This window comes from Apodemus sylvaticus, chromosome 9 (assembly GCF_947179515.1).
Source record: "Apodemus sylvaticus chromosome 9, mApoSyl1.1, whole genome shotgun sequence".
Lineage (NCBI taxonomy): Eukaryota > Metazoa > Chordata > Mammalia > Rodentia > Muridae > Apodemus > Apodemus sylvaticus.
This window is the reverse complement of record NC_067480.1, coordinates 57,916,524-57,932,330: the sequence shown is the minus strand read 5'-3', so window position 1 is coordinate 57,932,330 and position 15,807 is coordinate 57,916,524. Positions and strand designations below refer to the sequence as shown.

The 15,807-nt window shown below is 37.3% G+C and overlaps 1 protein-coding gene across 1 annotated transcript in view; it reads right to left on the bottom strand.

Annotated features, from left to right (window-relative positions):
- Boll (boule homolog, RNA binding protein) overlaps window positions 1-15,807 on the bottom strand; it is a 119,671-nt gene that overhangs the window by 80,497 nt on the left and 23,367 nt on the right. The window contains exon 6 of the mRNA XM_052193483.1: window positions 14,630-14,757. Coding sequence (XP_052049443.1) covers window positions 14,630-14,757 — 128 coding nt within the window. The remainder of the gene's footprint in view (window positions 1-14,629; window positions 14,758-15,807) is intronic.

Genomic DNA, 15,807 nt, shown 5'->3' with positions numbered 1-15,807 from the left:
CAAAATGGCCATTTTAACTATATTGATCCTGCCGATCCATGAGCATGGGAGGTTTTCCCATTTTTTGAGGTCTTCTTCCATTTCCTTCTTCAGAGTCTTGAAGTTCTTGTCATACAGATCTTTCACATGTTTGGTAAGAGTCACCCCAAGATACTTTATACTGTTTGTGGCTACTGTGAAGGGGGTCATTTCCCTAATTTCTTTCTCAGCCTGCTTATCCTTTGAGTATAGGAAGGCCACTGATTTGCTTGAGTTGATTTTATAACCTGCCACTTTGCTGAAGTTGTTTATCAGCTGTAGGAGTTCTCTAGTGGAGTTTTTTGGGTCACTTAGGTAGACTATCATGTCATCTGCAAATAATGATAGTTTGACTTCTTCCTTTCCAATTTGTATCCCTTTGACCTCCTTATGTTGTCGAATTGCCCGAGCTAGTACCTCAAGTACAATATTGAAAAGATAAGGAGAAAGGGGGCAGCCGTGTCTAGTCCCTGATTTTAGAGGGATTGCTTCAAGTTTCTCTCCATTTAGTTTGATGCTGGCTACCGGTTTGCTGTATATTGCTTTAACGATGTTTAGGTATGGGCCTTGAATTCCTGTTCTTTCCAAGACTTTAAGCAAGAAAGGATGCTGAATTTTGTCAAATGCTTTTTCAGCATCCAATGAAATGACCATGTGGTTTTTATCTTTGAGTTTGTTTAGTGTTAAAAACTGCATGGTATTGGTACAGTGACAGGCAGACAGATCAATGGAACAGGATTGAAGATCCAGAAATGAACCCACACACCTATGGCCACTTGATCCTTGACAAAGGGGCTGAAAACATCCAATGGAAAAAAGATAGCCTTTTCAACAAATGGTGGTGGTTCAACTGGAGGTCAGCATGAAGAAGAATGCGAATTGATCCATCCTTGTCTCCTTGTACTAAGCTCAAATCCAAATAGATCAAGGACCTCCACATAAAGCCAGATACTCTGAAGCTAATAGAAAAGAAACTGGGGAAGACCCTTGAGGACATCAGTACAGGGAGAAAGTTTCTGAACAGAACACCAATAGCATATGCTCTAAGATCAAGAATTGACAAATGGGACCTCATAAAATTACAAAGTTTCTGTAAGGCAAAGGACACCATCAAAAGGACAGATTGGCAACCAACAAATTGGGAAAAGATCTTCACCAATCCTACATCAGATAGAGGGCTAATATCCAATATATATATAAAGAACTCAAGAAGTTAGACTCCAGAAAACCAAACAACACTATTAAAAAATGGGGTACAGAGTTAAACAAAAGAATTCTCAACTGAAGAATATCAGATGGCGGAGAAACATCTTAAAAAATGCTCCACTTCATTAGTCATTAGGGAAATGCAAATCAAAACAACCCTGAGATTTCACCTTACACCAGTCAGAATGGCTAAGATTAAAAATTCAGGAGACAGCAGGTGTTGGCGAGGATGTGGAGAAAGAGGAACACTCTTCCACTGCTGGTGGGGTTGCAAATTGGTACAACCACTCTGGAAATCAGTCTGGCGGTTCCTCCGAAAACTGGGCACTTCACTTCCAGAAGATCCTGCTATACCACTCCTGGGCATATTCCCAAAAGATTCCCCAGCATGTAATAAGGATACATGTTCTACTATGTTCATAGCAGCCCTATTTATAATTGCCAGAAGTTGGAAAGAACCCAGGTATCCCTCCACAGAAGAGTGGATGCAAAAAATGTGGTATATATACACAATGGAGTACTATTCAGCCATTAGAAACAATGAATTCATGAAATTCTTAGGCAAATGGATGGAGCTGGAGAACATCATACTAAGTGAGGTAACCCAGACTCAAAAGATGAATCATGGTATGCACTCACTAATAAGTGGATATTAACCTAGAAAACTGGAATACCCAAAACATAATCCACACATCAAATGAGGTACAAGAAGAACAGAGGAGTAGCCCCTTGTTCTGGAAAGACTCAGTGAAGCAGTATAGAACAAAATCAGAACAGGGAAGTGGGAAGGGTTGGGTGGGAAAACAGGGGGGAGGGAAGGGGACTGATGGGACTTTCGGGGAGTGGGGGTCCAGAAAAGGGGAAATCATTTGAAATGTAAATAAATATATCAATAAATTAAAAAAATGGGGTATACAGTAAACAACAAATTTTCACCTGAGGAATATTGAATGGCTGAGGAGCACCTAAAGAAATGTTTAACATCCTTAGTCATCAGGGAAATGCAAATCAAAGCAACCCTGAGATTTCATGTCACACCAGTCAGAATGGCTAAGATCAAAAACTCAGGAGAAAACAGGTGCTAGCAAGGACGTGGAAAAAGAGGAACACTCCTCCTCTGCTTGTGATTTTGCAAGTTGGTACAACCACTCTGGAAATCAGTCTGGCAGTTCCTCAGAAAACTGGGCTGATACTACCAAAGGACCCTGTTATACCACTCCTGGGCATATACCCAGAGGATTCCCCAGCATGTAATAAGGACACATACTCCACTATGTTCATAGCAGCCCTATTTATAATAGCCAGAAGCTGGAAAGAACCCAGATGTCCCTCAACAGAGGAATGGATACAGAAAATGTGGTATATTTATACAATGGAATACTACTCAGCTATTAAAAATCAATGAATTCATCAAATTCTTAGGCAAGTATGTGGAATTGGAGAATGTTATCCTGAGTGAGGTGACTCAACCACAAAAGGACACACATGGTATGCACTCACTGATCAGCAGATATTATCAGTGCTTGGAATACCCAAGAAACAATTCACATATCAAATGATACCCAAGAAGGAAGTAAGGAGAGGCCCCTGGTCCTCTAAATGCTCAATGCAGCAGTGTAGGGGAATACCAGGACAGGGAAGCAGAAGGTGTTTTTTGGGGAACAGGGGGAAGGAAGAGGGCTAATGGGAGTTTCTGGGATGGGGGAATCCAGGAAAGGGGAAATCATTTGACATGTAAATACAGAATATAGTCAAATAAAAAATATGGTATTAGCATAAAAATAGAAATGAAGACCTAGACATAAACCCACACACTTATGGACACCTGATTTTTGAAAAATAAACCAGGAACACACCCTGGAAAAAAAGACACCATCTTCAACAAATGGTGCTGGGTCTAACTGCATGTAGGCTTGTAGAAGAATGTAAATAGATCCATATTTATCACCCTGCATAAAACTGAGTCCATGGGGCTCAAAAACTGCAACATAAAATCAGATCCATCAAATCTGATAGAAGAGAAATTGGGAATGGTTTTAAACACATGGTGGCCAAGTAGATATTTTTCTGAACAGAGAACATCAATAGCATATGCATTAAGACTAACAATTAATAGATGGGACCTCATGAAACTGAAAAGCTTCTGTAAAGCAAAGAACACTGTCAATAGGAAAAACGACAGCCTACAGAATGGGAAAAGATCACCAACTCCACATCTGAGAGGCTAATGTCCAGAATATATAAAGTACTCAAGAAACTATTATCAACAAACCACGTAATCCAATTTAAAAAAATGGGGGTACACAGCTAAACAGAGAATTTTCAACAGCGGAATCTCAAAAGGCCAAGAATCACTTAAATACATGTTGAACAACTTTAGCCATCTTGGAAACTCAAATCAAAATGACTCTGAGATTCTATTTTATACCTGTAACAATGGTTAACATAAAAAACACTAGTGACAACTCATGCTCATGAGAATGTGGATCAAGGGAAACATTTCTCCATTGCTGGTGGGAGTGCAAACTTGTACAGTCACTTTGGAAATCAATATGGCAACAGTTTCTCAGAAAATTGGGAATTGATCTACCTTAAGATCCAGTCATTCAACTCTTGGGCATATTCCCAAAGGACTCTCTATCCTACCACAAGGACACTTGCTAAACTATGGTCATAGTAGCTTTATTCATAATAGCCAGAAATTGGAAACTACCTAGATATTCCTCAACAGAAAAATAAACAAAGAAAATGTGGTACATTTACACAATGGAGTGTTATTCAGTTGTTACAAAATTAACACCAAAGCAGATGAACTGAACTAGAAAAACATTCTGATTAAGGTAACCCAGACTTTGAAAGACAAACATGGTATGTATTCATTTATAAGTGGACATTATCTGTTATGTAAACGATAATCATGCTACAATCCACAGACCCACAGAGACTAAGTAACAAGAAGGGCTTAAAGAGTACATATGGATTTCTCTGGGAAGGGGAAATAGAATACATTTTATGGGTGGGTTGGGCATGGGGGGATGGGAACAGGAGGGATCATGTAGGAGAAGATGGAGGGAGAGAATACTGGGAGAGGCGACTGCAATTAGGGGGGGCATATCAGGGGCAAGGAAAAACCTAGTGCAATGGAAACTCCCTGGTATCTATGTGGGTCACCATAGGGAAGACTCCTATTAATGGGGAATATGGAGACTGAACTGGCAGTCTTCTGAAACCAGTTGTGATGGCTGTTCTCAGTTGTCAAATTTACTGTTTAGAATGAACTACATTCCAGCAAGAAGGGCACACTGGATCTGGATCTTGAGGCAGGAAGACAACATGCCTGTGAACCAGATCTTGAGGTTTCAAGTTATAGGCTTTTAATCTAGATCTTGAGGTGATGACACATGCTTTTAATCTGGATGGGCACAGACCTTTAATCCAGGTCTTGAGGCATACCCTTAATTTGCGCCATACATTCTACTAGAGGCCTTATATAAGGATAATAGATGAAGGAAGGGGTTGTTCATTCTTCATCTGTTTGCACCCACTTTGCTGGCACATCCATTGGAGCCCAATTCTTCAGTATTTTAGCTTATACAGAAGACCAGCTGAAATATACAGCCTAATGGGACTGAGCAACTACTAGATTCTTGGACTTTACATTCTCAGCTGGCAACTATTGGATTAGTTGGACTGCAGCCTATACGTCATTCCAATATATTCTATATATATGTAATACTTATATATAAATATATATTATAAACATATTATATATTCTGTGGTCAGGATGTAACATGAGAGAAGAATAAATAAATAAGGAAAAAAGGAGAAATGTTTGTCAATGACATTACCTAGGTAAGCTTGAAGACAAAGAATTTAAAATAACAATAAATTTCATTAAAGAATTCAATTTTAAAGAAGACACAAAAAAGCAGGTCAGTGAAATTAAGAAAAAGAACTCTGAGAGAATAAGCTCGAGCTTTGGCCAAGAAAGCAGAAACATAAAGCCAATAGAAACAATGAAGACAATCCAAGAATTAAAAGTAGAATTCAATAAATAGGAACAGTGAAGAGGACTCAAGCTGAAATGAAGATGGAACTGAAAAACATAATAGTAACCCAACTATAAAATTTTAAAGGAAAGCCTTAGAATTAGAATAAATCAAGCAGAAGACAGAGTATCAGAACTCAAAGATAAAATAGATGATCTATACAACATAAGGAAGTAGTATAAAAATAATTTAAAAATACAGAAAAAGAACATATAGAAAATGTAGGATACCATGAAATGGACATACTTTAGGATTATAGGTATAGATGAGTGAAAAGAATCCCAGAGACAATAGCATAACCATATCTTCAACATGATCATAGAAGAAAACTTCTCCAAACTAAGGAAACTCAAATCTATTGACACAAGAAGCACACGGAATACCAAATAAACAAGGCCAAGAATGAAAATTCCATGGTACATCATAGTTAAAACACTAAGTATACAAGACAAAGAAAATATATCTGAAAGCTTCAAGAGGAAAAAACCCAGTAACATATAAAGGAAAACCCATGAGAATAATAACTGATTTCTCTGTGAAAAATTTGAAAGCCAGAACATCCTGGAGTAATGTACTACAAGTCCCATAAGGGTTCACCTGGGAACCCTTATCTGAAATAGTTGAAGGAGAATGAAAAACTTTCCACAAATTAAACAGCCTAAAAATTTATATCTATCAAACTAAACCTAAATAAAATGCAGGAAGCAATATTTTAGCCTGAAGAGAGGGATGAGTATCGCTAAGAGACTGTAGAAAGAAATAACAAGTCATCATCACTAAATCACAAAGTACACAAACACCACCAAAAATCAACACAATGACCAAAATAAAATATACTTTTCAATAGCCTTAAAGATCAATGAATGCTCTTAAATATTTCAGTCAAAAGATTCAGGCTAGCTGAATTTATCAAGAAATAAAATCTATCTCTCTGTTATATACACAAAACACAACTTAACTTTAAAGATAGGTACCACCAATTGTAAGGTTGTACAACCAGTCTGGTCTGGCAGTTCCTTAGAAAACTGGGCTATCACTATTTCATAGAAGCCCTATTTATAGTAGCCAGAAGCTGGAAAGAACCCAGATGTCCCTCAACAGAGGAATGAATACAGAAAATGTGGTATATTTACACAATGGAATACTACTCAGCTATTAAAAACAATGAATTCATGAAATTCTTAGGCAAATGGTTGGAACTGGAAAATATCATCCTAAGTAAGGAAACTCAATCACAAAAGAACACACATGGTATGCACTCACTGATAAGTGGATATTAGCCCAGAAGCTCTGAATATCCAAGACACAATTCACATATCAAGTGATGCCCAAGAAGGAAGAACAAAGTATGGAGATTCTGGTCCTCTTAGAAGGGGGAACAAAATACCCAAAGAAGGAGATACAGAGACAAAGTGTGGAGCAGAGACTGAGAGAAAGACCTACCCAGGAATGCTTCCTAAATACAGTTACAAACCACAGACACTATTGTGGATGCCAACAAGTATTTGCTGACTGGAGACAGATATATCTACCACCTGGGAGGTTCTGCTAGTGCATGACAAATACAGAGGGGGACACTCTCAGTCAGCCATTGAACTGAGTCCCCAGTGGGCGAGCTAGAGAAAAGACCCAAGGGGCGGAAGGGTTTTGCAGTACCATAGGAGGAACAACAGTATGAGACACCAATACTCTCAAGAGTTCCCAGGAACAAAAACATCAACCAGATAGTACACATGGTGTTACCCATGGCCCCAGATGCATAGGCAGCAGAGGATGGCCTTGTTGGACATCAAAGGGAGGAGAGGCCCCTGGTCCTAGAAAGGCTCGATGCAGCAGTGTAGAAGAATACCAGGACAGGGAAGTGGGAGGGGGTTGATTGGGGAACAGGGGGAGGGGAGATGGTTTATGGGACTTTGGGAGGGAGACCAGGAAAGGGAAAATAATTTGAAATGCAGAGAATATATCTAATAAAAAAAGATAGACACCACCTTAAAAGTATGGGAAAAGCAGTATTCCAATCTAATGGGATCAGAAAGCAAGCAGGTGTTTCTATCCTACTGTCTGACAAAACACACTTCTAACTAAAATTAATTAGAAGAGATAAAAAGGGACACTTCGTTATTTTATTTTTTTTGGAGGAGGTTGTAAGGGTGGAAGTGGATAGAGAGGGATACAGGGATAAGTAGGACTGGGTTGCATGATGTGAAACTCACAAAGAATCCATAAATAGTTAAAAGGACATAATTCAAAAAATATCAAATGATCTAAGAGCTGGTTCTTTAAATAAATAAAATTGGCAGATCCTTGGCCCAACAAACCCAAAGAAAGTAAAAGAAGATTCAGATTAAAGGAACTAGAAATGAACATGGAAACATTATAATAGATACCAAAGAAATATTATAAAGGAACAGTTAAAAGCCAATACTCCATGAAGTTGTAAAATAAACAGATGTGTTGCTAGATTTAGCAGGAGCACTTCCAATTCCTTCTACAAAGCATATCACTCTAATATTCCAAATCAGGCAAAGGCATATATACAAAAAAGAAAATATACTAGCCAATATATCTAATGAGTATAGATTCAAAAATGTTCAATAAAATGCTGGTAAACATACCATAAAAATACACTCAAAAGATAATTTGCCATTACCAAGTCATCTTTATTCCTGAAATTCAGGAATATTTCAACACATGTAATAAACCACCATAAATGGACTAACATGAAAAATCACATAACAATCTCAATAGATGCAGAAAACCCTTTGATGAAATCCAGTATGCTCTCATGATAAAGGTTCTAGAAGACATAATCAGAGGGAACATACTTCAACATAATGAAAGCTATACATGAGAAAACCACAGCCAAAATCATCCTAGAGGATATACTGACATAATGCCACTAAAGTCAGGAATGTGACAAGGCTGGCTATTGTCCTCTCTCCTTTCAAGATGGTGCTATAGGCACTAGTTGGAGAAACCATATTTATTTGTAGGTGCCATAAGAAATCACAAAAATTTTGCTGGAAATTTTCTAGAAGCAATAAACAAGTTCAGTAATGTGGCAAGATAGAATCAACTGGTACAAATCAATAGTTTTTCTATATAGAAACAATAAACATACACAAAGGAGATCACAGACATACTCCCATTCACAAAAGTCTCAAAGAAAAAGTATATAGGAATAAACCTATCCAAGGAAGTAAAGAAACTCTACAATGAGAACTTTAAACCTCTGAAGAAAGAGATACTAGAAAAGGAAAAGACATCAAACTTATAGATTTGTAAAGTTAATATTGCGACAATAACAATTTTACCAAAATCCATTTATGATTAAATGGAATTCAAATCAAAATTCACATTTTTTCTTCACAAAAATAGAAAAAAATATCCTAAAATTCATATGGAACCATAAAAGTCCCAGATAGCCAAAAATCTCCTCAGCAAAAAGAATGATATTGGAAGGAACTACCATTCCATCTCTCAATTATATGTTAGGGGGCTTGAGAAAGTTAAGAGCACTGGCTGCTCTTCCAGAGGATCTCAGTTCAATTCCAGCACCCACATGGAAGCTCACAAGTGTATATAACTCCAGTTCCAGAGGATGCTTTCACATAGACATATATTCAGGCAAAACAATAATGTATATAAAACAAAGAATCAAAATCACCCACTTAAAAACTGAGCCTGGGACTGAGTGCTCTCAAAGAAGAAAAAAAAAACAGGCCAAAAACATCTCAAAAAATATTTATCACTCTTAGTAAATACAGAAATGCAAATCAAAACAACTTTGAGATTTTATTTTACCTCAGTCAGAATGGCAAAGATCAACAAATGACCTATAGCTAATTCTGGAGGGGCTATGGGGAAAAGGGAATCTTCATTCACTGTTGGTTTGACTGCAAAATGGTGCAGTCACTACAGAAATCAGTGTGGAGAATTCTCAGAAACAGTAAATCTACCATATGGCTCAGCTATACCACTCACTGCCATATGTCCAAAGGACTCAACACCCTACTTCATAGATAGTCATGCTCATTGCTGCTCTATTCACAGCAGCTAGCAAATGGAAAGTAACCCAACTGTCCTTCCACTGACAAATTGACAATGAAATGTGCTACTGTGGAATACTATTTAGGTATAAAGAAAAATAAAGTCATAAATATTGCAGGTAAATAAATGAAACAATAAAAGGATCACATTGAGAGAGATAGCCCAGACCCAGAAAAAATAGCACATTCTTCATCTAAGGCTTGTAGCTTCAAATCTTCAGATGTCAGTATATAACCCAGGGTAACTGCAGAAACCAGCAAAGTAAAAAGGGTCAATTGCTGGAGATGAGAGGTAACAAGAGAGCAGGGAATAGCAGGTACAAGTTATCTGAAGGGGACAATGTTAAATGGTGGAGAGGACTCTAAGGATCTGGGAGAAAAATAAATACAAAAAAGGGTAAAATTATAGTAAGGATGTCTGAAAAAGCTATAAGAAATCATACTAGTAACTACCTAAAATATTTATAACACCTGTAAAGCAGTACATAGATGCAATATGCATATGTATTAATGATACATTCCCATTTGGGCTGATAATGCTCCCTCCAGGAGCCAAAGACCCTCTAACAGAAACCCAAATACCATACATGAAAAGCCCTCTTCTGAGTTATTGGTTAAGGTTGTCTAAGAACCTCTGAAAACATTATTGGCTATTGATAATGTCCCCTAGAGGTATGAGGCAAGTCCCTATTGCTGAAAATACTATACACTATAGACACAGTCCTGAGGTGGAACTGACCCGAAAGAACCTTTCCTTCCTGAGTACAAGCTTTCATGGTACCAGAAGTTGCCATGCATGCTTTCAATGGAAGGAAACAACGAAGTCCCACCAAGATATAACACTTCTGAACCATAGCAATGGCCAGCATGGCATGACAAACTTAAAGGTGTAGTAGTGGCAGGCATAACTTTCTAATTGACATAAGATATACTCAATAAAAGGGGAAATCATGCCTGATGCTGGAAATTTAGTAACTATTTAGAGCCAGTGAAGTCATGGATCTTGGAAAAGACATTCAACTGGCATTTTACTAAACAGCACAATCCCTAACTAAATACTAAATATTTCTTCGAATACCCATAAATATGTATAGTTGTCACCCCTCTTCAAGAAAACATCTTTTTTACAATGGCAGAGACCATTTCAGAAAACCATAACCAATCAAAATTTAGTTGTGGAGCCCAGGCCCAACTCATATATTTACAAGACAACTGCTTGACCACAAGGTTCAGGAATCAATGTAGAAAATAGAGAGGAAAGATTGTAAGAGCCAGAAAAATAGGAAGTTTTCTGTGAAAATGTTTCTTCTAAAAATTTCAGAAGCACTGATGAAGTCTCACCAACATGGTTGCCTAAATAGGACTTGAACAAGGATAACAGCAAAAAACATGTTAACATGAATGGAGCAAACTTGTAAAGCCTGAACTTTACACAAAGAACTACAGATAACTGAAGAATGTGGAAATAAATCTTCCCCAGGAAAGAGTTCGCCATTGGTTACCTAATACCAAATAGTCAGCCTTGAAAACATATATATATATATATATATATATATATATATATATATATATATATATATATATATATATATATGTAACATTGTATACACTGAACAGATTTTATTTATGTATTTAGGAACACACATATGCACATACGTGTAACAATAATGAATGAAAAAAGAGGCCATCAATTTGAAAGAAAGCGAGGAGAGGTATATGATAAGGTTTGGAGGGAAGAAAGGGAAGGAGGAAATGAAATAACTGCATTATAATTTCAAAGCATAGTAAAAATAAATTCTGAAAATGTTTAAAAACTAGGTTCAATTACGTTCAGTCTTAACAGTAAGTAGATAAACTAAATAGAAAACCAAGGCAACGACTACATGGTAACACTGACAAAGTTGTAAAACACTGATTATTTATTAAAGGGTTGTTTTGTTATTTTTAAATTCTGTATTTTTGTGTACCTATTTGTGAGTATGTGCATGTGAGTGGTATGGAGGCCAGTGGTGTTGGATCCCTAGAGTTGGAATTGTAGGTGGTTGTAACCTGTCACAAGGGTATGCTAGGAATCAAGGTTTGGTTCTTCTGCTAGAGTGGTACACACTCCAACAACACTGAGTCATATCTCTAACTTGCAAGATTGGACTTTTTTTTTTGAGACAAGATCTCTCTCTATGTAGTCAAGACTAGTCATTTTAAGAACTGGCACACAATGGAAAAATTAGAGCTTGGATAAAGCATAAAGTAGTATTTTTTGAAAGCTACCAGTCAATATGTAGTCAAGATACATATATATATATATATATATATATATATATATTGTCAATGTAAGACTCTGATTCTATGTAATACTAGATTCTAATTCTAGTCAATATGTAGTCAAGATACATATATATATATATATTTTGTCAATGTAATACTCTGATTCTAATATAATTCTAAGACAAACACATTTTCTAGTAATATATGGATATAACTAATGGGTAAGACTACACATTTTCATTGTTTGACTGAATGTATCTGTATTCTATATTTTTCTTCTGTTGTTATGTATTGTAATGCTAAATACTGCCCCCCAAACTCTGATTGTCCCCATGGACAAGGAAATCCTCACATACACCAAGCGAGGCTATACAACCTTTTTCCTTAATTTAAAACTATTGGTTGAATAAAGATGCCTACAACCTATAGCTGGTTGGAAAAGGAGTAGGCAAAATTTGGTTGCTGGGCTTGGGGATGGAGGTAGGACCACATGGAAAAAGAGAGAGGAGAGAAGAGAGAAGAGAAGATAGCATGGGGTATAGTATTGTGAGAACTGGCCATGAGGCTGGCCAGTCAGAGTAAGAGTGACCTAGGCAGAACACTGTAAATCATATCTCGGAGTTGTTGACAGGGAAGCAGACATAATAGCAGAGAGGGTAGCTATCTGCCCAGCTCTAGTGCTTTGAAGGTTTACAATAAATATAAAAATTTTGGTTTTTTTTGTGATAGCCAGAAACTGAAACAACCTAGATATCCTCAACTGAAAAATGGATAAAGAAAATGTGGTACCATCTACAAAACAGAACACTATTTAGGTATTAAAAACCAAGACAACATGAATTTTGCAGGCAAATGGATGGAACTTGATAATATCATCCAGAGGACATACATAGTATGTACTCACTTATAAGTGGATATTAATCATAAACATGGATTACCATATTAGACTCTACAGACCCAAAGAAGCTAAACAAGAAGGAAGGCCTAAGCAAGGAAGTTTGAGACTTACTTAGAAGGGAGAATAAAATAGTCACAGAGGCAGATGGAGAAAGGGAACTGGGAGAGAGGGGGATGGGGAGGGGAGTGGGGGGGGGATTCAGGATCAAGTGTTGAGAAGGACAGGAGGGATAGCTAAATGGCCATGAAAATGAACGGACATGTGAACTGACAGGGTTGAGGAGGTGGGGGGGGTGTTTCCAGGACAAGACAGAGATCTGGGATAAGGGAGGCTCCCAAGAGTCAATGGGGATGACCTTAGCTGTGACTCACTACACTGGGATATGGAACCTAAAGAGGCCACCACCTCCTGTAGCCAAGCAGGAACCTCAGTGGAACAATAGAGAAACCAACCCACCCACAAAACTTTTAACTCGAAATATCCTGTCTACAAGTAATGCAGGCATGGGGGAAAGGAGCAGAGACTGAGGGAATGACTAACCAATAACTGTCCCAACTTGAGACCCGTCTCATGGGCAAGTATTAATCATAATCTGTTATGCTTGCAGACAAGAGCATGTTGTCTTCTTTCAGGTACCACCCAGCAGCTGACTCAGACAGATATAGACATTCACAGCCAAACAGTGGGTGGGGCTTGGGGACTCTTATGGAAGAACAGGAGGAAGGATTTTGGGCTGTGATGGGGTTAGGAACTCCACAAGATGACCAGTAGAGTAAATCTACCTGGACTCTTGGGGTTAGAGTCTGAACCACCAACCAAAGAACATACACAGGCTAGACATAGTCCTTCCTACTCATATGTAGCAAATGTGCAGATTGAATTCAAGTGGGTCCTGAACAACTGGAGCATGGGCTATCCCAAAAGCTGTTGCCTTTATGTGGGATATGTTCTACTAGCTGGGCTACCTTGTCTGGTCTCAGTGGGAGAGGAAGTGCCTAGCCTCACAGAGACTTAAGTACCAGGGTAGGTGGGGGATACCCAGGGGAGGCACGTGCTCAGAGGAGAAGGGATGGGGAAAGGAGTGTAAGAGGGGGTAACAGGGGTGGCAGTGAGTGGGATATAAAGTAAATAAGTAAAACAAATATTAAATTTAAAAAATTTGTGTCTTTTATCTGGGTTGCTTACTGGCAGATATATTTGTAGTAAGAACATACAAAATGAAGCTAAAAGGTGGCTAGAACTCCCTGATTGAGATTAAATATTTTCTGTAATATATCATCATTCTTTTCTTAAAAGGGCTTCCTTCTTAATCACTAGAGATCTTGCTGTAATGCATTGCTTTGGGGTGAAAAAACTCCAGGTATGAAATACACCATTAAAGAAATCAATGATATGTAAGAGTTAACATAGTATTTAAAGGACCAATAGTTTAACTCTCAAAATACAATATTCCAAGTTACAATACAGATTGTTTATACAGTGTTTAAAGATTACCCGAGGAGTTACCTATTCTGCTTACTGGCAGATATATTTGTAATAAGAACATACAAATGAAGGAAGGGTAAAAGAATAGAAATTAGGAAACTTTACATGAATTTGCCATATTTTTTCTTCTTTTTAAAGAACTCAATTAATAGGGAAAAGTATTAAAATTTGTTAAATTTGGGTAGTAGTGATGTAGATATTTTTATTTGCTTGTGTCTTAAATATTTCAGAATCAGAGCCAGGGAGAAGGCTCACAGGCCCAATGGTGGAAAGAGAGAACCAATGCTTGCAAATTGTACTCTGACCTCCACAGTCACTGATCTCTCTCTCTCTCTCTCTCTCTCTCTCTCTCTCTCTCTCTCTCTCACACACACACACACACACACTGAATAAATGTTAAAAAGTTAATCAAATACATAAGAACAAAAGTATCTTAAAATATTGGTAGAAACCAAGGAGTACACATGGTTCTGGCTGCATATGCAGCAGAAGATGACCTTGTCAGGCATCAATGGGAGGAGAGGTCCTTGGTCTGGTGAAGGTTTGATAGATGGCCCAGTGTAGGGGAATTGAGGGCGGGGAGGTGAGAGTGGGGGAACCAGAAAAGGGGATAACCCTATATATTCGGTAGAAACTCTACACAAATGAAAATCACTTACAGGCCAAGATGGTGGGACAGAAGTTACTTCTGGAGTATGAAAATAAGCAACGCCATTATGGTAAGTGTAAGGGTATCCAGTTGAAGTGGTTAGATACATTGTTCCAGCAGCTGGCATTATACTAGAACCTAAAGCAAATAATAAAGGATAAAGATGGAAATGTTTAATTTAATTTTATGAACATGTAATTTCTAATCACATTTTGGAAAATATTTTAAGGTTTCAACATGGCCACAGTAAAAAGTAAAATATTTAAATTCTATGTATTACAACACCTTTGAAAAAACCATTTTTAAAATTAATACCTCAGAGCTTTAGATTATAAGGATTAAGTAAAAAATAAGGTAAGTAAATATTAGAAATCCTCCAATTCAGATTCTAATACCAGTCTAATGAAATAATTCATATTATTCTTATTAACTATAATATTTTTATAAATATAAATTATAAAATTTAAACACTTTATTTTCATTTTATGAGCACTGATCGATGTTTTGCCTGGATGTGTCTATGCATGGGTGTCAGATTCCCTAGAATTAGAGTTACAAGCAGTTGTGAGCTGCCATGTGAGAGCTGGTAGTTCAACAGTTCCTCTGAAAGAGCAGCCAATCATTCTCTACTCTAATTTTAGGGATGGCCTCTCAAAACCACGGAGCTCACTGACTCAGTGAGGCAGCTTGCCAGCAAGTCCCATAGACTTCCTGGCATCTTCCTGCCAGCTCTGGGATTACAGGCACATGCTGCCAGGCCTTGATTTTTACACAGATTATAAAGGATCCAATTCAAGTCCTCATTTTTTTGGCAAGCACTTTACTGAGACATCTTTTCAGCCAACTATACATTTTTGTAATAACTACAAAAATAAATGCTGAGTCAAGGTCAAAATTAATGTTTTATCATCCCAGTAGACACAATATGATTAAGGAAAGATAAAATTAGTAACAAATTTATGTGAAAATTTTCTTTAATAAGCAAAACTACAGAGGTACTTAGTATAAAAAATTTAAAGGGAAAAAAGAGTCAAAAGATTGTAGAAATCTGAGGAAAGCATTCAAATAATTTATCTAATATGTTTGTTTCCTCTGATAATTAGGACACATTTGTTTGATTAAAGGACATATCATGCATTTACTTTTTTGTTACTAGTTCTATATTTTTACTTTCTATACTTCTACTTT